Source organism: Leucopleurus acutus, assembly GCF_964270905.1.
Source record: "Leucopleurus acutus genome assembly, chromosome: 11".
Taxonomy (NCBI): domain Eukaryota; kingdom Metazoa; phylum Chordata; class Mammalia; order Artiodactyla; family Delphinidae; genus Leucopleurus; species Leucopleurus acutus.
Window position 1 is genome coordinate 96,527,822 of NC_139152.1, and position 24,533 is coordinate 96,552,354.

At 44.8% G+C, this 24,533-nt stretch overlaps 2 protein-coding genes across 2 annotated transcripts in view; one reads left to right on the plus strand and one right to left on the minus strand.

Moving 5' to 3' along the window:
* Window positions 1-441: 441 nt before the first annotated feature.
* PHF5A (PHD finger protein 5A) lies at window positions 442-10,897 on the minus strand. Its single transcript, XM_082849923.1, has 4 exons — window positions 10,809-10,897; window positions 10,356-10,379; window positions 9,689-9,855; window positions 442-1,372 (listed from the first exon to the last, which is right to left on the minus strand). Exons 1-4 carry the CDS (start codon window positions 10,858-10,860, stop codon window positions 1,283-1,285), a joined length of 333 nt encoding a protein of 110 aa, XP_082706049.1. The 5' UTR covers window positions 10,861-10,897; the 3' UTR covers window positions 442-1,282.
* A 464-nt stretch (window positions 10,898-11,361) lies between these two features.
* ACO2 (aconitase 2) overlaps window positions 11,362-24,533 on the plus strand; it is a 51,871-nt gene continuing 38,699 nt past the window's right edge. The window contains exon 1 of the mRNA XM_082851034.1: window positions 11,362-11,435. Within this exon, the coding sequence (XP_082707160.1) occupies window positions 11,400-11,435 (36 nt within the window). The 5' untranslated portion in view covers window positions 11,362-11,399. The remainder of the gene's footprint in view (window positions 11,436-24,533) is intronic.

Here is a 24,533-nt window from a genome sequence, read left to right on the forward strand (position 1 = left end):
GGACTGAACCCATGCCCCCTGCATTGGAAGTGTGTAGTCTTTTTTTTTTTTTTTAATATTTATTTATTTATTCATTTTTATTTTTGGCTGTGTTGGGTCCTCGTTTCTGTGCGAGGGCTTTCTCTAGTTGCGGCAAGCGGGGGCCACTCTTCATCGCGGTGCACGGGCCTCTCACTATCATGGCCTCTCTCGTTGCGGAGCACAGGCTCCAGACACGCAGGCTCAGTAGTTGTGGCTCACGGGCCCAGTTGCTCCGCGGCACGTGGGATCTTCCCAGACCAGGGCTTGAACCCGTTTTCCCTGCATTGGCAGGCAAATTCTCAACCACTGTGCCACCAGGGAAGCCCCGGAAGTGTGTAGTCTTAACCACTGCATCACCGGGGAAATCCCTCCCCTCATATCCTTAATGTGAGTATATATGCACTTTGTGAAACAAATCAACCAAGTTCAGTTCTCCTAACTCATTCGAGTACATTTTGTCTCATTCCCTTCACCATTACTGGAAGCCATCTCTTCAGTTCAAAATTCAAGTTGGACAGGAAGGGGAAACATCAAAGTTTCTAAGAATAACTTTGGTTTACCTATCATAAAAGGCATGGGTGGTTTTGAATTCCAGTAGTAATAAGAGAACAAGGTGCTTAATGAATCCCAGTACCTTTATTTTGAATCACAAATTCCTGGGTGACTAAAATTCCTAGAGTTAAAATTAAATTGGGGAAGGGCTGACTACCAGAAAATAAACACCTACTTTATGAATACAATAGCAACAGAAAGGGTTTCCAATTTTTAGAAGAAAAATAACATGAAGCAGCACCACCTGGTGGGTGTTACAAGATGAAATGCCCACATTGACTGTTTTGAGAGCCCCCATCGCACTGCAGATGTTTCATCAAGGACAGCTGCCATCAGAGCTGCTGCAAGGCCATGCTTCTCACTGCAGCTAGCCTCACAGTCAGCTCCTCAAACAGAAGACTGAAATAATACATCATTCCTGTTTTAGAAGCTTTTGGTGTACAGAACTTCTCGATGTGGATTAACACAGCCTTGCTTCTTGAATTTAAGGAATGCCATGAACCAATCTATTAATTTGTCTGTGGTACAGTCTGCCAGAGTGCTCTGCGAAGAATCACCCATGGCTGGGTGAGAGGAGAGGAAAGGGTGGAAAGGGGCCAGTGTACTAATAGGCAATTCAGGTGATGCTCTGTTCTCCATTTCCTTTCTGTAGGCATTTCTTTTGGCAGCTGCAGCAGCTTGATGGGGGGAGGAAGAGGCAGCCCACCAATCACCTCTTCTTGAAGCCATATTTTTTGCGTTCATAGAAGAGATCTGTCTTAGAGCTCCCCAAATTGACAATCTTTGGGCAACCATCTCTCTGGAAAACAGAACAGATAAGTTGTTAAAAGTCTCTGAGCTTGAACTGAGAGGGATTTAAGATAAAAATAACTTTTGGATTAATGGTTTAGCCATTCATCTTCAGTTATGCTATTTGATCAATCAAGTATTTATTAAACACCTAGAATGTGCCCAGGGCCTGTCCACCGTTTATCCAGTGGCCTGCACTTATAATGTTGGATTCTTAGCCCACTTCTGTTACTAATATGATATAGTGGAGGTAGAATCTAAAACCCTTTAAGGTGTTCAAAGGATTTTCTCCAAGTGAGAGGTAAGAAATGGTAATAATCATCTACAGATCAAGCTTCCTAGCTCTCTTTCACTATCCCAAGAAAGGAGAAAATACCAAGGGAAAAAAACCTAAAGACTTTAGGAAATAGTACCTTACATTTCAAATATCGTAAGAGAATACTGAGTTTGGTGTGTCCGTATCAATTCACTTAACCGCACACATGGTCTTGGGGGAAGAGTGCTCCTGTGCCAGAGACAGCTGTTGACGGCTCATACTCTGATGTGTAGTGACACCCTCCCCTGGCCGTTTTGTGAGCTTGAGTGGTTTCAGTGAAGCCCTTGGGAAGCTGTGTTTTGCAGGAATGATGACTCCATCAGTTGATTGGGGATGATGGGAGGAAAATTGGGGGAATTGCTACTGGAAGAAACCTTCTTAGATCTCAGGATTTTATTAAACGCCCATGTCAAAAGCAGCTGTTTCCTGTGACACTGGGCTATAGAATGAATGAATGAATCAAGTCCTTAGGCATCTCTAATGCCTAATTTCTAATTCAGCTGATTTCTCTTTTTGGGGACTGATATCAACACTGTACAAAAATCTCTGAAACCACACAAAGCCAACACTAACATTTCATTATTTTCTAGAAAACATGTACCATGTATTACACAGAGAACTACCATCTGTGGAGTTTGGTGTGCTAAGCAAGCCAGGTTGTGGGCCCGGCCCCACCAATGGCTTGCTGGGGGAACTCAAGTAAGCCACGTAATCTGTACTCAAAGTCCTGGTACAAACGCGGGAAGAGCTGCCTCTCCTGGCCCCAGGTAGCCTGCTATTAAACACGACAGTGCTTTAAGCCCTTTAGGGATGCTTTGAAATTTTATGGTATTATGATAGCCTGTTCAGGCTTACTCTGCCTCACTGACTTGTGTGACTGTGGGCAAACCACTTCTGTCTGGATTTGTACCCAACTATAAGATGACTGGATCAGGTCAGTGTATATAAACTGTATTTATAGGGCCCTAGAGAGTCCTGAGAGGTGCCAGGTGACAGTAGGACGCACCCCCCAATCTGTGCAGCTGTGTTCTCACTCATTAAGATTGTAGGGACTTCCCTGGCGCAGTGGTTAAGAATCCACCTGCCAATGCAGGGGACATGGGGTTCAAGCCCTGGTCCAGGAAGATCCCACATACCTCAGAGCAACTAAGCCCATGCACCACAACTACTGAGCCCGCGCACCTAGAGCCTGTGCTCTGCAACGGGAAGCCACTGCAATGAGAAGCCTGCACACCGCAACGAAGAGTAGCCCCTGCTCACCACAACTAGAGAAAGCCCGCGCTCAGCAACGAAGACCCAACATAGCCAAAACAGACAAACAAACAAAAAAGGTTGTAGGCTCTGGAGATAGGTCACCTGAATTTTGAGAAGTTATGAACCTCCCTGTGTCTCTTCTTAGTCACATATTAAATTACTACAATGGTAGAACCGACCTTACAGAATTAAGAATCAATATACTTAGAACAATGCCTAGCATATAGCCAGCCCTTAATAAATTATAAGAAATTGCCAAAAATAAATATCAGCAATTTCATGATGGTTCAACCTAACACACACACACACATACACACGCGGCTTCTGTGTAAGATACTTTTTGAAGATGGGACTCTACATGTTAAAAAGTTGAAAAAAAATCGGAAAACCAACGCATTGGATTATTAGCTCTTTGGCTTTTATGGCATTTTCTCTCACTGACTTATAATCCTATTTTCTTGTCTAAACTCCTGTTTTTTATTTTCTACACATCTCCCATGGGTCTTGTGGTTGTTCCCAAATTCCACTAATGTTGTGAAGAGGTGAGGATGTGTGCATTGGAACTGGCTGGCTTTTGTGAATATGCCTGTGAATGGAAAGCATGAAAAGGAAGATGGAAGGACTGTTAAGAAACCTCGAGGGCTTCCCTGGTGGTGCAGTGGTTAAGAATCTGCCTGCCAATGCAAGGGACACAGGTTCGTGCCCTGGTCCAGGAAGATCCCACATGCCGCAGAGCAACTAAGCCTGTGCACCACAACTACTGAGCCCACGTGCCACAACTACTGAAGCCCGCAAGCCTACAGCCCGTGCTCTGCAACAAGAGAAGCCACCGCAATGAGAAGCCCACCTGCCGCAACGAAGAGTAGCCCCTGCTGGCCGCAACTAGAGAAAGCCCGCACGCAGCGATGAAGACCCAACGCAGCCAAAAATAAACAAAATTTATTTTAAAAAAACCAACGCTAATCATGTACCAAAATATAACATACAACGGGGAAACATGTACAGAACCAAAGGCAATTTAAAAATTTTGAGATCAGAAAAACATGATTACAGAAAATGCGTCCACATCTCCATTTCTTACAATCGGTAGCAAAGAATTATGAACAGCAGGCAAGACCTGCCTTATTAACAGAAACTAGAAGATGAAACTTCATTCATTCTTTCAGCAACTGTCCAATGAATACCTACAATGTAAAAACCAGACTGTACACTGGTTTGAGACCTTAACAAGAGTATCATGTTTTCTATTTGAAACTTTAATTTTAAAGGCTTTTAAGCTCTCAGTAAATGTACCCATAAGGTAACAGGGATTATTATTCAATACTTCCTTTTGGTGGAGATTTCCCCATAGCCACACACAGCATTTTAGTAGCAAAGCCAAGACCTGAACCTGGGCTCTCTACCTCCCAGTCTGGCGTTTTTTCTAACAGGGCTTCCCAGAGGCAAGAACCAAAACTTGCCCATGGTTTTGGAAGCTGGAGAGCATGGTAAACTTGTGAATTAGCTTTGAAAAGTATCAAATAACTTTTGCATATATTTGACTGCTCCGCTGTTTACTTAAATGGGGAGAAGAGAATGGTAGAAATAGCAAGAGAGGGAGGGGCACATCCTTACCCACCCTGAGAAGACCAAGACCGTCAGGCGGTCAGACTAAGTGCTCTGAGTCAGACCGTGCACCCTCAGTGGGGATGAAAACATCTTCGCTATTATAGTGGTTTGCGATCTGAAGTTTGTTCTTACCCAACAAAATCTTACTCCTTAGCATTCAGTTCCTCTTTTGGTGGAGAAAATGTAATTAATTAACTAATTAATCAATCAATTTTTAGGCCATGCCACGAAGCATGCAGGATCTTAGTTCCCCAATCAGGGATCAAACCCGTGGTCCCCTACAGTGGAAGCGTAGAGTCCTAACCACTGGACTGCCAGGGAATTCCCAAGAAAATTTAATTTAAATTAGATTTTAACTTTTCTCCTTTGGGGGAACAATCATGGGGGAAAAAAGGGTTGAGAAACTGAGTTAGATAGACCTGGGTTCTAATCCCGCATCTGCCACTTATTAGTCATGTGACCTTGGGCTAAGATGCTTAACACCTTTAAGCCATTCGTTTCCTCATCTGTATCACATAGAACTTTTGGAAAAGAATGTCCAGCACAGTACCTGGTACATAGCAAGTGCTCCAAAGATATTAGCTACTATTTTTCTTGTCTTCTTGTTGGGAGAGTTAAAGAAAATGGTTAAGTAAAAGGCGTAAAGGAGTCAAGGGCGAAGGGAGATCAATACGATGCCACACATAAGAAACTACAAATTGGGACTTCCCTGGTGGTGCAGTGCTTAAGAATCTGCCTGCCAACGCAGGGGACACAGGTTCGATCTCTGGCCTGGGAAGATCCCACATGCCGCAGAGCAACTAAGCCCGTGTGCCACAACTAGTGAGCCTGTGCTCTAGAGCCCACAAGCCACAACTACTGAGCCTGCATGCCATAACTACTGAAGCCCATGACCCTAGAGCCCATGCTCTGCAACAAGAGAAGCCACTGCAATAAGAAGCCCGTGCACCACAACAAAAAGTAGGCCCCACTCGCTGCAACTAGAGAAAGCCGGTGCGCAGCAATGTAGACCCAATGCAGCCAAAAATAAATAAATAAACTCATATTAAAAAAAAAGTGTCCGGGCTTCCCTGGTGGCGCAGTGGTTGAGAGTCCGCCTGCCGATGCAGGGGACACGGGTTCGTGCCCCGGTCCGGGGAGATCCCACGTGCCATGGAGCAGCTGGGCCCGTGAGCCATAGCTGCCGAGCCTGCGTGTCTGGAGCCTGTGCTCCACAACGGGAGAGGCCACAACAGTGAGAGGCCTGCACACCACAAAAAAAAAAAAAAAAAAAAAAAAAAAAGTGTCCTTTGGGACACAATCAAAGCCTCACTTTATTTTTTATTTATTTATTTATTATTTTTTACTTATTTATCTATTTATTTATTTTTGGCTGAGTTGGGTCTTTTGTTGCTGTGCGCGGGCTTTCTCTAGTTGCAGCGAGTGGGGGCTACTCTTCATTGCGGTGCGTGGGCTTCTCATTGTGGTGGCTTCTCTTGTTGCAGAGCATGGGCTCTAGGTGCGTGGGCTTCAGTAGTTGTGGCACATGGGCTCAGTAGTTGTGGCTCGCGGGCTCTAGAGCGCAGGCTCAGTAGTTTTGGCCCATGGACTTAGTTGCTCCGTGGCATGTGGGATCTTCCCAGAGCAGAGCTCGATCCCGTGTCCCCTGCATTGGCAGGCGGATTCTTAACCACTGAGCCACCAGGGAAGCCCAAAGCTTCACTTTAGATAGGACAAAGTATTTCTTTCAAAAAAAAAAAAAAAAAGGACTCCCCCACTGATGAAGTGGTTGGGAGTCCGCCTGCCAACGCAGGAGAGACTGGTTCGAGCCCTGGTCTGGGGGGATCCCGCATGCTGTGGAACAGCTAAGCCCGTGAGCCACAATTACTGAAGCCCACGTGCCTAGAGCCCGTGCTCCGCAGCAATAGAAGCCACCGTGATGAGAGGCCTGCGCACCGCAACGAAGAGTAGCAGCCAAAAATAAATAAATAATTAAAAAAAAAAAAAAAAAGCAAGGAGACAAATGGTCCTCTGGCAGCAATGCCCACAGATATTGTCCCCAAATCCTGAGTATTCTTGAAGCTTTGAAAAACTATGGAGAATACCCAGCTTAGTTTACTGGTCTAATTCCCTTATAAATTATGGAAGTTGCAGGAAGAGAACAGTAACAGGGGCTGCTCTGGTTGCAGGAAGATTTCTGCATAGGAAAGTCTTAGGTACTTAATCTACATGATGATCTGTAAGGCTGAGAGGCTGGATCATATCACTGGACTGTTTTGTGTTCGTTGGAAACTACTGCTGAGTAAATGTTAGCTAGATACCATCTCAGATATCCTCAGAACATTCCTGTACACGTGAAGCAGAGGAAGTGGTGACATCTAGAATAATTCTCAGGGACAGAATGAGGCACAAGGATCCAGAGAGATCAGGTCACATACCGCATGCAGAGGAATCAGACAGCAATGAACACTTATTAAGCACTCTCTGGTTGCCAGGCATAAGCCAGATAAGAACTCTAGCTACAACAAAACAAAACAAAACCTCTAGCTACAACCATGCAAAGGTTCAAGAAAATGTTGTCCTTAATGGACTCTTTAGCTAGTTTTAGCTAGTTTAAGGATTGTTTGTACTTTCTCTTCACTGATATTGTCTCACCGTGGTATACAGGCTATAAATAATTACCAAACACCTACTATATACCAGACACTCTGTAGGGGGAACCCTATGCATGATTTACAGCGGTAGCAACAAAAATATGGACCATACTTACAGTACATGCCAGGGAGTATACCAAGAACTAGGGAAAAGGGGAGACAAATACACAAACCAAGGTCCTTTCTATAAAGGGAGTGGATCAGATCAAGCAGGATATGATTTGACAGTCAAAGGTAAATGCAAATCACAGTTTAGGACAAGAGGATGTTCAAATCACCATGTGAAATTATGTTTCTGGTACTTTATCTATGACCTTTCTCATCTCTCTAAATAACAGAAGAATTAATGATGTTAAGAAAGTTTTATCTGGTCTGATATATCCCACTTATTAGAGGTAGACAGGATCCAAATGTAAAGGTTGCTGAGGTGGCTGAATTGCTTCTCCTCAACACAGGCACATCCCATCAAAAGGACTTATGAAAGGGGACTTCCCTGGTGGCGCAGTGGTTAAGAATCCACCTGCCAATGCAGGGGACACAGGTTCGAACCCAGGTCCAGGAAGATCCCACATGCCGCGGAGCAACTAAGCCCGTGTGCCACAATCACTGAGCCTGCGCTCTAGAGCCCGTGAGCCACAACTACTGAAGCCCGCGCACCTAGAGCCCGTGCTCCGCAACAAGAGAAGCCACCGCGATGAGAAGCCCGCGCACTGCAGTGAAGAGTAGCCCCTGCTTGCCGCAACTAGAGAAAGCCTGCACGCAGCAACAAAGACCCAACGCAGCGAAAACTAAATAAATAATAAATTGGGTTAAAGAAAGAAAAAAGGACTTATGAAAGGACACCACTAGGTTTAGTCAGATAGATTGAACTTGCCACTTATTAGCTGGGTGAGAGGCTGTAAATGGAGATAATAATAATCCCTATTTAACAAAGCTACTGTGAAGAATAAGAGAGATAGCGTATGTATGTGTGTGTGTCTGTGTGTATGCATATATATATATAAAAAACTACCTACTCTTTGCATAAGGAAATATTAAGAATTATTTATCTTTTGGGAATTCCGTGGCGGTCCAGTGGTTAGGACTGTGTGCTTCCATTGTAGGGGGCCTGGGTTTCATCCCTGGTCCAGGAACTAAGATTCCACAGCCAGGCAATGCAGACAAAAAAAAAAGGGGCTTCCCTGGTGGCGCAGTGTTGAGAGTCGGCCTGCCGATGCAGGGGACACGGTTTTGTGCCCCGGTCTGGGAAGATCCCACATGCCGCGGAGCGGCTAGGCCTGTGAGCCATGGCCGCTGAACCTGCGCGTCTGGAGCCTGTGCTCCACAACGGGAGAGGCCACAACAGTGAGAGGCCCGCATACCGCAAAAAAAAAAAAAAAAAAAAAATTATTTTTAAAGATTTTATTTATTTATCTATCTATTTATTTATTTGGTTGCATTGGGTCTTAGTTGCCGCACGCGGGATCTTTGTTGCCATCTGCTGGATCTTCATTGGGGCATGCAGCATCTTTTAGTTGCAGGCTCTTAATTGCAGCATGCAAACTCTTAGTTGTGGCAAGTAGGACCTAGTTCCCTGAGCAGGGATCAAACCCGGGTCCCCTGCATTAGGAGAGCAGAGTCTTAGCCACTGGACCACCAGGGAAGTCCCAAGAATTATTTATCTTTTGCCTTACGCCTTATCCTAGATTAGGTAACCAGATACCTTATACTAGCCTATTGGTAATGTATCACAGTTCCTTTTATTGTGTCATAAGAAGAATAAAAGCTGATTCATGGGTTTCCCACCCCTCTCCCCAAGAAGCCTACTTTTGGTATAGACCTACATTCCTCTACCCTGGCATCTGGCTCAAGAAGTTGAATAACTAGCCACTGCCACCACACAATGTCAAGGGGCAAAAATGTCATAAGAAGAATTGCAATCAATTCTGCAAAATCAAACCAAAAGCATTCTCTAGCCACTTAGAGCTGAAATCAACTTGAATTGTCCCAAGTTCAGAAGTCACCACATCCACCCAAATAGTCCTTAATGATAGTTAACAGAATTACTGAGTGGTTATTACACACCATGCACTGTGCTAGGACTTAAAAATGCAGGATATTGGGAATTCCCTGGTGGCCTAGTGGTTAGGATTCTGGGCTTTCACTGCCGTGGCCTGGGTCCAATCCCTGGTTGGGGAACTAAGATCCCACAAGCCAGGGGGGGCAGCCAAAAAAAAAAAGGATATTATTTCTGAATAAAAATAATGAGAGAAAAAAAAATAACGAGAGAGACATCAAAGGAAGAGAGGGCTTTCCAAATTGCTAGTGCTGACAAACATTTGCTTCTCTTGCATTTTTGTCCTTGATGCAAAATAAGTGCGTTTTGTTGGACTACATCCAGTTTGGCTCACAGACCTTGAAGAAATTATAACCTAGATGACTAGATGAACATAGTCATCTACAGGCCACAGGAGTGGATGGCAAAGTGTTACTAAATACAAGGAAGGATCAGATGAAAAGCTTAGTATATACTCACATCTTTCTCCTGGATGGTGCACTCCTTACAATAATAGGCATCCGAAACCCCGGGCCCTCCACAGATCACACAGCGTCCCTGGTAAGAGCCATAGTTACATTCATCACATATGCGCACCAGGGTGCAGGGACGCACATAGGAGTCACAGATCACACACTTGCCATCACCTGTGAGGAAAAGAGAATGAAGTTATGCCCACTTGCAAGTACTTCAAGTCCTTTGCCCTCCTCCTGTTAACGGGGAAATACACTGGTCTTCTGATGGTGACTTTAGGGCCTGCTGCTTTGGCATCACAAAACTTGGCTTACCTAGTGTCCAGCTCAATCGCCACAACACACAGGAAAAGTCAATCAACTAATGGGTAAAGAGCTTAGAATAGCACCTGGTAGATAAGTCTGTATGATTAACTGGCAGAACGCTGTGTGTGTTGGGGACGGGGTCATGCTACTTCTGGTCCACAGCTAGAGATTTTTCTCAAATTAGTGTCTAAAATGTGCAAGTTGGAGTGGGGTGGTGGCCTTTAGTTGCAGCCTGCCATTGTGTTAACATGCTTCCAGTCACATCTACTCAAAGCCCTCTTAGTGGCACCGTTGGAAATGCCCGTTGGCTGGCTCCACAGAAACTGAGTGGGACGGGTGGGCTGTCTGGGGAGGCGTGTTCCACTCACATTTTTCACATAGTCTTCCAATGGCTGCAAGATGAAAGACAGTAAAGAGTACAATTAGGATTAAGGTTTTGACGAAGAGGGGACAAACATCCTCGAGCTTGAGGTGGGGACAGGAGCAGGGACTGCAGTGAGCCCTGAGGAAGTCTTTCCATCTTATCCTCATAAACTTCAATCCGAACCAAATCCACACCCTCCCGAAGTCCCTCCCAGGTCCAGGGCAAACTGAGAATTTCTCCGGACCCCATCCCGGCAGCCCGCCTCCGCCTCCCAGCACGCACGCCCCGCCCTCTTTTCATCAGAGACCTTAAACCCACGCGCTCCTACACTACCGACCGTGAGGCGGGAAACGTGGCGCCGCCGAGGCAAGACCCTAAGGAAGTGATGGGAACCCCGGACTCCTCAGGTTCTAATACTATCCCCACCGAGACAGTCGGGGGCAGGAGGCCATCTCACCAACACCAGCCTGCTTGCGGCAAAAGATCAAGTCCGGGTGATGTTTAGCCATAGCTCCCTCTATGCCACCGGAAACTTAGGGAACTTCCGGCCGACCTTTAACCTCCATTGTTCCTGCCTCCTGGTCGCCGTGATTGGTTCTCTAGGCTTCCATCAGCGTTTACAAACTTTGCACCACGCCCCGGTCGTTCTCGCGCGATCACATTTCAAAGACAAGTTCCCGTCCTAACTGGGGAGTCAGGTCCTGGCAGGTGCATGAAAGTCATCAAAAAACAAAAAAACAAAAAACACCTTTCGAGATCTGAATGGAAGATACAAATTGAAAAGTGCAAAGATGAAGCTTGCACTTCGATAAGACATCCTTGTTCCCGGTATTTATTTCCGCAAGTGTTTTTATGCAGCTTTGTCCTCTTCCCTGTAGGTTCCTCACACGGGAGCTCCGCCCAAGGCGCTCGCAGGACTCGGCGCCTCTGGGGAGGCCCAGCCTTCACTGTGTTGAGTTTCTATTCAGGCCACGCCCCCTGCCCGAAGGCTTTAAGTACGCCGTTTGCACGTCATTTTCAAGCGACCTCATCTTTGTCAGTGCACAAAATGGCGCCTTACAACCTGCTGGTGGCCCGGCTGCAGGTGAGAGCGATCTGAGGGCCCTCTGGGTTCACGGGGGCGGGGTGCCTCCTCCTGTGCTTGCGGCTGTGGGCGAGGCAAGGCGAGGCGGGCCCGACCTCCGCCCGGCTTTTCGTGTACCTGTCCCTGCCTTGGGCCCTTCGCCCGAGGTCAAGGCGTCCCCGGCTCAGTCAGCTCTCCCAGCCTTGTCTCCGCCTCGCTGGAAGCGTGGGTCTCAGAAGCGGCGGCCAGGTGAAGAGTGGAGGCACCTCTTTTGAGGGCCGCACTTTCTCCCCTGTAGGGTTTTTTTTTTCTTTTTCTTTTGCCGTTCCTCAAGGTCAGGACAAGGTGACTGGGGGGCGCGGTGGTTGTTGAGCCCGCTAGGTCCAGAGCCCGAAGGCCTCACTTCTCATCTCTCAGCAGCAGACCCTTGCTAGCCAGGTGCATCCGTGGTTGCCAGACCTGAAGTTTGGAGGAAAAAAACTATTACCTATTCCATCTTGTGGGGATCCTGCGGAACATATAGCCAGGAGTTAGAGGGGGCCTTCCGTGCCCAGGCGTAGTAATTAGTAACGATAACTGTAGTCTCTCACCTTTGCACAAGATTGCAAGACTTAATTCCTCATCATGTCATTTGGTTCATAAATCATTTGGTGAGATGACTATTCTCATTTGATAGATGATGAAACTGCTAGAAAGTAGGTAAAAGTTCCTGCTCTCTGAGTGTTACCCAAGTGCTGTGGCCTGAGCATCTGCCCTACTACCCCTCTGTTCTCTGTTCTTGTTCATGTCAGTCTGCCCTCAGAACTTTCTGAGCCCGAGTGTGATCCTGGAGCTGACATTTGTGTTTGTGAGAGTACCAGAACGGAGTATTTTGAGCTCATAATTAGTTGCTTTTCAGTTACTAGATGGGAGGGTAAAAGAGACTCAACAATTTGACCTTGACTGTCCTGTTATGAACCATCTAGAAAATTGACTGTGACTGCCAGATGTTTTTTCACTCCTAACTTGACAATCCTAGGAAGGTGTTATACTCAGATTCAATGTCAGGCATGTATTTCATTAATAAAAATAAAGTGAGCAAGCATTTATAGATATTCTCTGACAGCCTTTTACCTTTAACTTTGTGGTTCTACTTTGGATCAAGTAGCACAACTCTGATTACAGAACTGAAAAGGAAGTTTTGTACTGTACTCTCAAAAAGTATTGTGTTACCAGAAGTTTTTTTTTTTTTAAGTCACATTGCTTAAATTTAAACCATATGGTTTAAAGCGAAATCATCATTTATTTTATGATCTCTAAATTCTGGGCAAAAAAAGGGATTTGCTAATTATCTCTTCAGATCTTTTGATTCTCCAGGTTAACGAAGTGGAAATAGTGTTTCTTTCTGATTCTCCTGACCCATGATGTAGTGAAGTTAGGCGAGATTATTTGATAAGATAAATTATTACAGATTTATTGAACTTGGAAGAGAGGACTGATATCACAAAGGATCTTGGAATGCATGAGTGTTAGACCTGTGTAGGAAGAGATCTGGACTATAGTTCATATTCTACCCAGTGCAAGTGACCTTGAACTTGAGAACTGAATCCCAGTTTCCTCATCTGTCAGTTGGGGATTATGTTCATTGACAAACATTTATTGAGTTTTTGGTGGTCGCTTCCATTCATATTGTTATGATGATTGTTATAAAGTGATGAGAAAGTAGAATGTATTTGCTTATGATCATCATGTTGTCCAACTTCCTCTTTTACAGATAGACAATCCAAGACCTTGAGAACCTGGGTCTCCTTATTTGTTCATTTAGCTAAGATGAATGAACAGCATTATACCACACTGTCTCCTAATAGCCAGGCTGTCTTAAGTAATGGCCAGCTACCACTATGCTCTGAAAACCTTATAAATTTACCTCTTTTGTGTTTAGCTACATTTGAGAAGTGATGGTACTACTTTAGTTGTTGTGTCTACAGAACCCGGTCTATGCATTCAGTTTATTACTACCTTATTCACCACATATTTACTGAGTATCCACTGCTTCCTCTGGATACAGTGAAGCAAAAAAAGCAGACAATTTTTGTTCTTGTGAAACGTCAGTATGTTCTAATGTATTCTACTGCAGAGGACCTTGGAGATCTTTCTCAGCTAAAGTATTTTGGGCAGAAGACCAAAGGTCTTGGTGGGACCTTGGCTGGACCAAAGGTGAAGGTAGATGATAGAATGATGGCAATTACTACTACCACTAAGAGTAGCTAACATTTACCTTAGTGTGCCGGTAGTCTCACATGATCCTGTGAGATATGGCAGATTTATTAGCCCTGTCTTATAGATGAAGAAACAGGATTAGAGCAGAAGCATAGTGTAATGGCTGAGAGCATGGATTCTGGCATCACACGATCTTATTTGAATGGTGACTAATACTCACTTGCTGTGACTTTGGGCAAGTTACTTCACCTCTCTATGCCTGTTTCTTCACCTGTAAGATACGGATAATAGTATATCTGACTTATCTAATAATCATAGTTGCAAAGTATTGAGAACCCTGCTGGCATCTAGTAAGTGCTATATAATTGTTTGTTATTTAAATTAAAGTAGACTTGTCTAGGGCCTTATCACTGGTGTGAGTGGATGTGATTTGAATCTGCTCCTTTCTGACTCCCAAGGCTGAGGTCCCAGCACCTGCACTATAGTACTGCTTCCCTTTGGCATCAAGACTCAGCCTGTCAACCAGGGTACCATTAATGGTCCATAACCAGAAAACAGTGCTCTTTAAAGTGTTCTATTGTTTGATAGTACCTGCTACCAGGTAGGAAGATAGAAACAGAGTGAAGAAAATGGAGGTGAAATTTTTGAAAAGCCACATTTACTCTCTGGTTTTTTAAATTTTGTGTAAATGACCACGGATGGTAAATAAAAATGGTTGGGCACTTCCAGATACATTTTAGATTTTGGTTTCGCCTTGAGATAGTGGGATGCTGAGTTCTCATCCTGTGACCTTGGGGAAGTCACGTAACCTCTTGCATGTAAATCTGAAACAGCAGTTAACTACAAAGAAGTCTGACACATTTGCAGAAGTTATAAGTGCCTGTATAAAGTGCCATGTTTAAAAAAAAAATCTTGCTTTGAATTGGGAAACAGGTCATCCCTATTCACTGTGGTACCTTCTCAGGTGTCCTATAGTCAGCTGTTGATTTGAACTGAATGAATGAATGAATGATTGAATGGATGAGTAAACAAACTTCCAATCTTAAATTTGGGCAGAGGAAGAGGGGAGCACACCATTGCCTTTTTTAAAAATTAATTAATTTATTTTCGGCTGCGGTGGGTCTTTGTTGCTGCGCGCAGGCTTTCTCTAGTTGCGGTGAACGGGGGCTGCTTTTCTTTGTGGTGCGCGGGCTTCTCATTGCGGTGGCTTCTCTTGTTGCGGAGCTCTAGGCACGCGGTCTTCAGTAGTTGTGGCATGTGGGCTTAGTAATTGTGGTGCACGGGTTCTAGAGCGCAGGCTCAGTAGTTGTGGCGCACGGGCTTAGTTGGTCTGCGGCATGTGGGATCTTCCCGGACCAGGAATCGAACCCGTGTCCCTGCATTGGCAGGCGGATTCTTTTTTTTTTTTTTTTTTTTTGCGGTACTTGAGCCTCTCACTGTTGTGGCCTCTCCTGTTGTGGAGCACAGGCTCCAGACATGCAGGCTTAGCGGCCATGGCTCATGGGCCCAGCCGCTCCACGGCATGTGGGATCTTCCCGGACCAGGGCACGAACCCATGTCCCCTGCATCGGCAGGCGGACTCTCAACCACTGCGCCACCAGGGAAGCCCCCACCATTGCCTTTTGAACCAACTGTTCCTAAAATGTTTATTGAAAGCTTGCTATGTGCCTAGCACTGTTCTACACACTGAGAGTGTAATAATGAACAGGAGCAGTGGAGCTTGTAGTGTAGTTCTGGGGAGACAAAATAAACAAGTAGACAAGAAAATTGTAGTTATGAAGTGGGACAAGGAAGATAAAACAGAATAGTGTGGTAGAGAGAATAGGCGTGAGGATGTGGCGTGGCTTTAACTGGAGTGGTTGGGGAAGGCCTCTCAGAAGAGGTGACTTAAAATGATAAGAAGGTGGCCCTTCAGCATTATGGGAGGGGAGACTTGAAGTAGAAGGAGCAGTATGTGCAAAGCACCTGAGATGAGTCTGAGGGTAAGAAGTAAGGCCAGTGTGGCTGAGGTGATGAGAGGAAGGTCTGAGCAAGAGGTAGGAGCCAGGGTCATGTCGGCTCTGGTAAGGAAATTGGGTTTTACTCCAAGTGTAATGAAAATCCACTGGAAGGTTTTAAACTGGGAAGTGACAGGATCAGATTTATGATTGAGAAGAATCATTCAGGCAGCTGCGTGGATGATGAACCACTGAGGGACGAAGGACCACAGAGGGACGAAAGAGGACGCAGGGAGACCAGTGGGGCCTGTTGGAATTATCCAAGGAGTGTTGAAGGTGTCTGGGACTAGGGTTCTGGTGGTGAAGATATTTTGGAGGCAAATGGGTTGGATGTGGAGTGTGAGGGACAGGGAACAGTTAAGGATGACTTTTTGGTTTGGGGCCTGAGTAACCGAAGGATGGGTGAACTCGAATTCAGTAGTCATGTGTTTGCATAGTACTCGCAAAACTTAGTCAGGAGCCGAAGCTCCTTTATAAATTCAACAAGTATCTGTATTTCACAGGTGAGGAAGCTGGATGGGGTCAAGTGTCTTGCCACAGGGTCCCTCACTTGAATATGAGCTTCATGTCTGAAGTGAGCCCTGTTCATCTTGGGCATTATTCTGCTACCTGGTGTCTCCAAGAGGGTCATCTGGGAAGTATTTAGAATGAGGATTGGGGCTTGAGCCGTCTGTCTTCATTGGCTCAGTGTTCTTTGACACACCTTATTTTCCCAGCAGGTGGTTTGGAAGGCAGTGGTAGGCTCTGGGCTTCTCAGCATAAAGGAGGGGAGGGACTGCAGGGAGGCTGCTTTGTGGGGCGGGGAGGACTTGGATGAAGTTTGTCAAAAGGTACAATCTTCTGGTTATAAGATAATTAAGTACTAGGGATGTAATGTACAACATGATACATATAATTAACACTACTGTATGTTATATATGAAAATTGTTAAGAGAGTAAATCCTAAGGGTTCGCATCACAAGGAAAAAAATATTTTTCTATTTATTTGATTTTGTATCTGTATGAGATGATGGATGTTCACTAAACTTATTGTGGTAATTATTTCATGATGTAAGTGAAATCATTATGCTGTACACTTTAAAACTTATACATCTATGTCAATTATATCTCAATAAAACCGGAAGAAAAAAATTTTTAATAAAAATAAACCAAAAAAACAAAGGCAGCACATAGAATATCAGGAACCTTAGGAGACTTCGTCTACCACATACTTACCACGTGGCTTCGAGCGAGGTCTCTACCCTCTGGCTCTCAGGTTACATATCTGCAAAATGGGACAATTCATAGCTACCCTCCAATTAAGAAGGGTACTGAAGGCCTAGTAATACTTGGAAAGTTCTTTTTTAAAAATATTTATTTTATTTTTTTTTTATTTTGGCTGCCCCGGGCACGTGGGATCTTTAGTTGCAGCATGTGGGCTTCTTAGTTGCGGCATGCGGGCTTCTTAGTTGCGCATGCATTCTGGATCTAGTTCCCCCACCAGGGATCAAACTCGGGCCCCCTGCATTGGGAGTGTGGAATCTTACCCACTGGACCACCAGGGAAGTACCTGGAAAGTTCTTTGAACTCTAATACACTATAAAAATTTGTGAATAGTTTATAATGTTATTTTAGGAATAGGCCTTTTCTAATACTGAGACAAAGGACAGACTTCTTCCTTAGATTGTTCCAGAATGAACCTGTAGAAGCCTTTCTTTATTTAGGGCATCCTAAAAGGCATGGAGAATGATTTTCTTGGGTTCATTCTGCAAAGCTTGGGCCAAAGGAAAGGGCACCAGCTTTGCTGTATGGCCCTGGGCAAAATAGTTACGTTCCAGAGCCTCAGTATCTTCACCTGTAAAATGGACACAGTATCTTCTGCCTCTGAGTATTAAATAGGACTGTGTATACTTGGGGGAAATCTGATGCAGGGTATGGGCACTTGGTGAAAGTTAGTCTGTGTCTTCAGTCCTGGAGATGGTCTACAGCCTCCCTTGCCACAGCATTATCCTCAAGACTGGTTCTTGGGATTTCCCTGGCAGTCCAGTGGTTAAGACTCGGCGCTTTCACTGCTGTGGGCCCAGGTTCGATCCCTGGTCAGGGAACTAAGATCCTGCAGGTCGTGAAGTGCAGCCAAAAAATAAATAAATAAAAAATAAAAAAGACTGGCTCTGGGAAAATTGCTTGCTCCTCCCGTGCTGTCCATGGATATCGGGTATGTAGTAGTTGTGCAGGAGAATCTTTTGGGTACTGTCCTAAGAGAGTTGGGAGGAGAGGCACAAATGAATCCACTGGCTTCCTGTTTTCTGATTCTCTAAGTTGAAGGGCAGCATTGAGAAGATGTGCTTTAGAATTACATTTGCATTATCACCATGAAGCTCCTTGGGGAATTTAGGCCCAGTTAGGAGGATTTCTGCCTTCACCCTGCAGAGGGCGAGGCAGTTTCCGGGTGGGAGCTTCGATCCTGTGGCCAGTTGTGGGGGTCTGCAGAGAGGCCTCGGGGATTCCTGTAACTGCCACACTTCAGTGCTTCGTAGCTGGGCTCCTTCACCTTCGGCTGGATGTGTGTGCTGTTACTGTTTTGTTGCTGCTCACTGAGAGCTGCAGAGCTGATTTAAGACAAGGGCCCGGCTATAATACACTGGGCTGAAGCAAGAAGGGGAGGGGGCGAGCTGAGTGGAGCTAAATTCAGGCCAGACCATCCAGGAACTTCCATGTGTGGTGGCATGTTTAGTCTGCCTCGCGGCACCGTTGGCATTAGAGATACTGATAATGAGCTCTCAGCCCCGCTGTGCCAGTCACTGAACTAGGTCTTGGACAAACACTGCTTCACTTGATCTTCACAAGAACCCTAAGATGTGGGTGTCATTAGCCTGTTTTCACCATGATGAAATAGACCCCCATTGGTTAAACGGCTTGCCCGAGGTCACAACCAGCATGCAGCGGAGCCAGATTTTGAATGCAGGTTTGTTTGACTGCAGAACTCAGGCTTTTTACCACTCAAGCTGTTCCCCCAGAGAACTCCCCTGCGCATAGAGAGTAGAAACTAGATCTCTGAAGAGTGGGCTGGATAGAGGGGATGCAGTTCGGTTGGCTCCGTGCCCTGTTTGCATATGGATCTATTTGAGGCCACGATTGCCTCCTGCCCCAAATACCAGCAGAGCTTGAGAGGGAGGGGCCAGAGCTGTGGGTCAGCCTCACAGGCTGCCTATTGAGCTTACAGAGGATGCCCTTTGTAAGTATTCAAAGGGCTGCTGCCCTGGGGGTCCAGAGCAGGGTTTGGGATTTGTATGTACAGTGTGCCTAGCGTCTCTGCTCCAGACAGCAGCAAAGGAGAATTAGGCAGATGAGTGACTCTGTCAACTCATTACTTAAAGGAACCCCCTACTGCCTTGGAGCCCATTTAGAGGCTGTGTCTTGGAGAGACATGGCTCCCTGCCCCCTTTCCAAGCCTCTTAAAAGGACTGTTCATTGCTCCTTGAACAGGCACTAATGGCTCAGCACAGCCTCTGCCAGAGGCACTCACAACTTGAATTTGAAAGCAAGATGAAGAGACTAGTGTTCAAATCATGGTTCTTCTTTCAGTGTCCTAGGCTCTGAGTATAGAGTGGTGATCAGATTAGACAAGTTTTCTGCCTTCATAGAGCTTACATTTTAGTGCAATTATTTACCTTATCTGTCTGAGTCTTCATTTTCTCATTAAAACATAAGACAGAATGACCTATAACAATCCCACTTGGCACAGTTGTTGGGAAGATGACATAAGATAACCTTTGTGATCTTGCTTGGCACAGTTTTGTTTGTTTCTTTTCATTTTATTTCTTACCAGACTCCCTGGTGGGTCCGCTTTGGTTGTATTCCTTCCTTCAGAGTTTGTTCTGTGTCAGTAAATGCAGAATCAGGAGAGCCTCCCTTACTCCGTGAGAGCCCTAGAGATTTGTATCCCATCCAGCAAGGGAGGGGGCACTATCTAACCAAGAAGCCAGATTCCACCAGAGGCGTTGAACAGTTGGGACTGAGCCACCATGGAGCACTGAGCCCACCTGGCTGCTGGGCCTGTGGAGGTTGGGAGCCACTGTAGCATAGTGAGAAGGGCATGGGCTCAGCAGGTTCCCAGCTGTGTGACCTTGGGCAGGCTACTTCCTGTCTCTGAGCCTCTCCATCTTCAGGGCAGTTAGGGAGGCTGAGCTCTGTCCAGCAAGGTTTATAAGAGTGGCTGGCATGGAGCAGTGTGTTAGCTACTGTGATTTACTCCAAAACAGATCTGAGGGCACCTGGCTGCTGGTCACCCTGATGGGAGACTCCCACCCAAGTAGAGGGAGTTTTATAGCGAGGAAGTACTATAGGAATGCTTAGAATGGAGAAGACACGATTATGGTTTTTGGTGATTTGAAAGGCTGAAGTGTGGAGGAGTGATTAAGCTCATTTGACCTGGTTCCAGAGGATGGGGCTAAGAAGCGTGCTGGGTACTTTCACGTAGGTGCTCTCCTTTAATCCTCACTACAGCCTGTGAAGGTGTTATTCCCACTCACAGATGAAAAAAGCTGTGTTTAGAGGGCTTAAGTAAAAACACACAAGGTTACACAGCTTGTTGCGGGTAGAGCTGGGATTTGAGCCCACGTTTCCATTGCTAGAATCTGTGCCTGATTTAATGGAGGTGTGTTTCAGTTCAGAAGCATTTGTTGTTGTTGTAAAGTATTAGAATTGTCTAGTAGTGGAACAGACTTTCTGGAAGAAAATGAGCTTCCTGGATTAATCATGTTGAATCAGGGGCTTGTAGAGGTTGCTGAAGAGAGGTTTTCAGCCTTGAGGCTGCCCTTGGCCCCCTACTTCCTGAGAAAATGGAGGCTGAGGGCTTAGTGGAAGTATCTGTTTTAGATAAGGGCCTGGTATTTACTCATGAGAATTTCATAAGCCCCGAGACTTGGGCTCCAAGCATGGGGGAAAATTTTCCCATTTCCTAGTTGTTGTGACATCTGTGTGGATGGCCTATGGATGATCTCTGGAATGTCTCTGGGCCCTGGGGCCAGGTTGAACCAAACATTGAGTATGTTTTACTTTTGGACTTAGGAAATAAAAACAAAACCCCAATAAGTTATTTTTTTAAAAATACGCCCAAGTCATCATCCTTCTTTAAATAATACTGATGTGGACTACTCATACTCCAACCACAGTAGTCAAATATTATAAGACTCAGTAATATCTATTTTTAAGGTAAAATTAATTTCTTACTTTTTTTTCATATTTGTAAAGGTACCCCTTGTAGGAAACTTGGAAAATATAGAAGTATAAAGATTACCATAAAATTTACCTATTATTATTTGTAATACCCAGGGATAACCCACCCCCACCCAGAGATAACTACCATTAACATTGTAGTATATTTCCATCTAGTATTTTTAAAATGTTATAATCCAAATTAAAAATATGTTTAATAATACATGTATTTATAACATATATTTCTTTAAATTTTTTTCTGATTCTCAAAGTTCAAATTAAATACATATAAAAAGTAAAAAATTGTCCATAATTTCACCCTCCAGGGATAGCTACTGTTAACAGTTTGGCATCTATTCCATTTTGATTTTATCTGATTTCTTTAATTCATTTGTATCCAAATCAATACTTAGAATTGCCAGGGTTCACTTGGCGCTTGGAAGGCTCAGTGTTTCGGCTTAGAGCCAGGCTGTCTTTGAGTGCTGGTGTATCTGTGAGACCTTGGGTGAGTTACTATGCTTCTCCTGCCCTCAATTTCCTCATCTGTTAAATGGAGCTCATATACAGTAGGGCTGTTCATCCATGTAAAGTGCTTACAACTTGGCACTCAATAGAAAGTATTAAGTATCACTATTACTATTACTACTAGTAATTATTATTATTATCATTGTCTTTGCTTAGAAACCTCAGCCCTACCACCTGTTCAGTTTGGGTTCAGTAGGTATCCTGGTGCCAGGGACTATGGGGAGGTGTAGATTCAGCACAGACTGGTGTTTAGTGCTTCTCTTGGAGTCGCTGTTAAACACCACAGGGTACCTGGCATCAGGCCAGGGGGTCTGGTGGAGGGGTCTTGGGGTAAGTACTCCTGGATGGGCTCTGGGGAGTTGTAAAATTGTGTTGTTTTATGTGTTGTCTAAATTTTCTCCATGAAATCTGTCCTCCTTTTTTGAATGGGAGGAAAAACCCTAGTAAAGACTATTTAAAAAACAAAAAACAACCTGCTTAAAACAAACAAACAAAACAAAAAAAACCCAACAACCTCCTTTGTAGCATTTTACATAATAATTGCTATTATTTGGGAGCTCATTCACATAATTTCAGACCTCACTTAATACTGTGGGTATTTATTCCCTTTTTCCAAGTGAAGAAACTGGGTTCATATATAAAATAGATAACTAATAAGGACCTACTGTATAGCACAGGGAAGTCTATCTACTCAGTACTCTCTGATGGCCTATATGGGAAAAGAACCTAGAAAAGAGTGGAGGTATGTATATGTATAACTGAGTCACTTTGCTGTACCCCTGAAACTAACACATCATTGTAAATCAACTGTACTCCAATAAAAATTAAAAAAAAAAAGAAAGAAACTGGGTTCAAAGATGAAACCTGCGTGACACCACACAACTAATAAATGGTGGAGCTAGGCCTTTGAGCTATATCTAAGTTCTTTTCACTGTGTAAATAAACCACAGGTCATAATTCAGCCTCCTGAATCAAACCTGCTGGGTTTCTAGCCTGACCTTCCACCATCTCCTGCTTTGTCTTTTACCTCGCACCATTTTGAGTGACTTGTAGCTCCTGCACACTTCACTTGATGATTCTGTATCTTTTTATGTACTATCTGTCCTCTGAGCGCCTTGCAAACCCTTATTTATCCTCCACAGCTCTGGTCAGGGAAGTCTTGCCTGGGCATCCCAAGCAGAGCTAATTGTCCGCTCTCCTGTACTCCTGCCCCTTGTGTGTGTTTCCTTCCTCAAGCAGGTCACAGTGGGTTACATTTACTGCTGATTGTGGCCAAACTAAGGTATATAAGTGTAGGGACTGTCTTATTCTTCTTGGTATCTGTGTCCTATTGCTTGGCACAGAATAGGTGTTCAAGTGTTAAAATACAAATGTGCTTATAGGAAATAGGTTACATGATAAGCCACCATCAGCCTACTCCATTGAATACTTTTACCCCTCTTGAATGCATTATCTACATGGCAGCCACAGTGACTTTTTTTTTTTAATGCAGATATAATCCTGCTTCAGTGACTTCCCATTGCTTTTATTTTTTAAAATTTTATTTATTTATTTTTGGCTGCATTGGGTCTTCGTTGCTGCACGTGGGCTTTCTCTAGTTGCGGTGAGCGGGGCTACTCTTCGTTGTGGTGCGCGGGCTTCTCATTGTGGTGGCTTCTCTTGTTACGGAGCACGGTCTCTAGGCGCGCGGGCTTCAGTAGTTGTGGCACGTGGGCTCAGTAGTTGTGGCTCGTGGGCTCTAGAGCGCAGGCTCAGTAGTTGTGGTGCACAGGCTTAGTTGCTCCGTGGCATGTGGATCATCCCGGACTAGGGATTGAACCCATGTCCCTTGCACTGTCAGGCGGATTCTTAACCACTGTGCCACCAGGAAAGTTCTTCCCATTGCTTTTAGAATCAAGTTAAACATTTAACATGTCCTACTGTAAAGCTCATACAAAAAAATCAAAGCCTGACCAATTGATTGGTAAAGGTACAATGAACCACTTTCATATTCTGATGGTTCATTACTTATATACAGACTGAGAAGAGTAAGCTGAAGTTGCCAGCTCCTTGGGTCCTAGTTGCATACACCGAAAAGGGTGGCACCAAAACAAAAGGAGCTGATGACTGCACTGAAAGTTGTGACAGCCTTGATGCCACTAAGCGGGTTTATATCCTGCAGCTCTAGTTTGAAGAGTCCAGGGCAGAAAGCTCTATACCTCATCAGATCCTGGGAGGCGAGGAGAAACTGTCTCATGACTGCCTCCCAGGGAGATAAGGAGCAAGTGGGAGAGGGCCTCACAACTCCTTTAGAGGCCTTCTACCGTCTGGTGTTCCGAGGTATTCTGCCAAGACTCAGATAAACTATAGTTCAAGGTTGCTGCGGTGCTTTTCTCGTACACCTGCAAGGTCCGTCATGATACCTAGCTCCATTTTACCTCTTAGCCTTATTTTCTGCCGTTTCCACTGCCCTTTGCTCACTTTGCTCTAGCCAAGCTGGCTTTCTCTTTCTTCTTTCAACTACAGGTGCTTCCCTGCCACAGGGCCTTTGCACATGCTGTTCTCTCCGCCTGCCAGGTTCCCTGGATTCCTTTTTCTAAACTGCACTTTCTTTGCCTGGCTAACTCCTAGTCAGGTTTCAGTTCTCAGATTAAATATCACTTTCTTGGAAAAGCCCTTCCCCTAGTCTAGATTAGGTTCTCCAGCTTTATACTGTTATAGCTTTATAGCTGCTTAACCTTTCTTTCATAGCACTTCTCATATCGTTGCTTCCATAGTTTCTTTAGTGATTACTTGATATCTATCTTCTTCACCAGATTGTAAGTTCAGCAATCGGAGGGACTGTGTCGTCTTGCTTATCTCACTAATTCAGGCACCACAGCACAAAGTCTGGGGCTGGATAAATATTTGTTTAATGAATCAGTACTACTTCAGTTTTTTTTAAAAAAGAGTAACTTTATTTATTTTTAATATTTATTTATTTGGTTGCATGGGGTCTTAGTTGCAGCAGGCTGGCTCCTTAGTTGTGGCTCCAGGGCTCCTTAGTTGTGGCTCACCAGCTCCTTAGTTGTGCCACACAGGCTCCTTAGTTGTGGCATGTGAACTCTTAGCTGCAGCATGCATGTGGGATCTACTTCCCTGACCAGGGATTGAATGCGGGCTGCCTACGTTGGGAGCGTGGGGTTTTATCCACTGTGCCACCAGGGAAGTCCCTGCTTCAGTT

Bases quoted from the DNA above. Each gene is read 5' to 3' on its own strand.
- PHF5A (XM_082849923.1), bottom strand. From the start codon at position 10,860: ATGGCTAAACATCACCCGGACTTGATCTTTTGCCGCAAGCAGGCTGGT. The intron at 10,380-10,808 runs GTGAGATGGCCT...TTCATCTTGCAG, and splicing joins CCGCAAGCAGGCTGGTGTTG to CCATTGGAAGACTATGTGAA. The intron at 1,373-9,688 runs GTGAGTATATAC...TCTGTTTTCCAG, and splicing joins GCACCATCCAGGAGAAAGAT to AGAGATGGTTGCCCAAAGAT.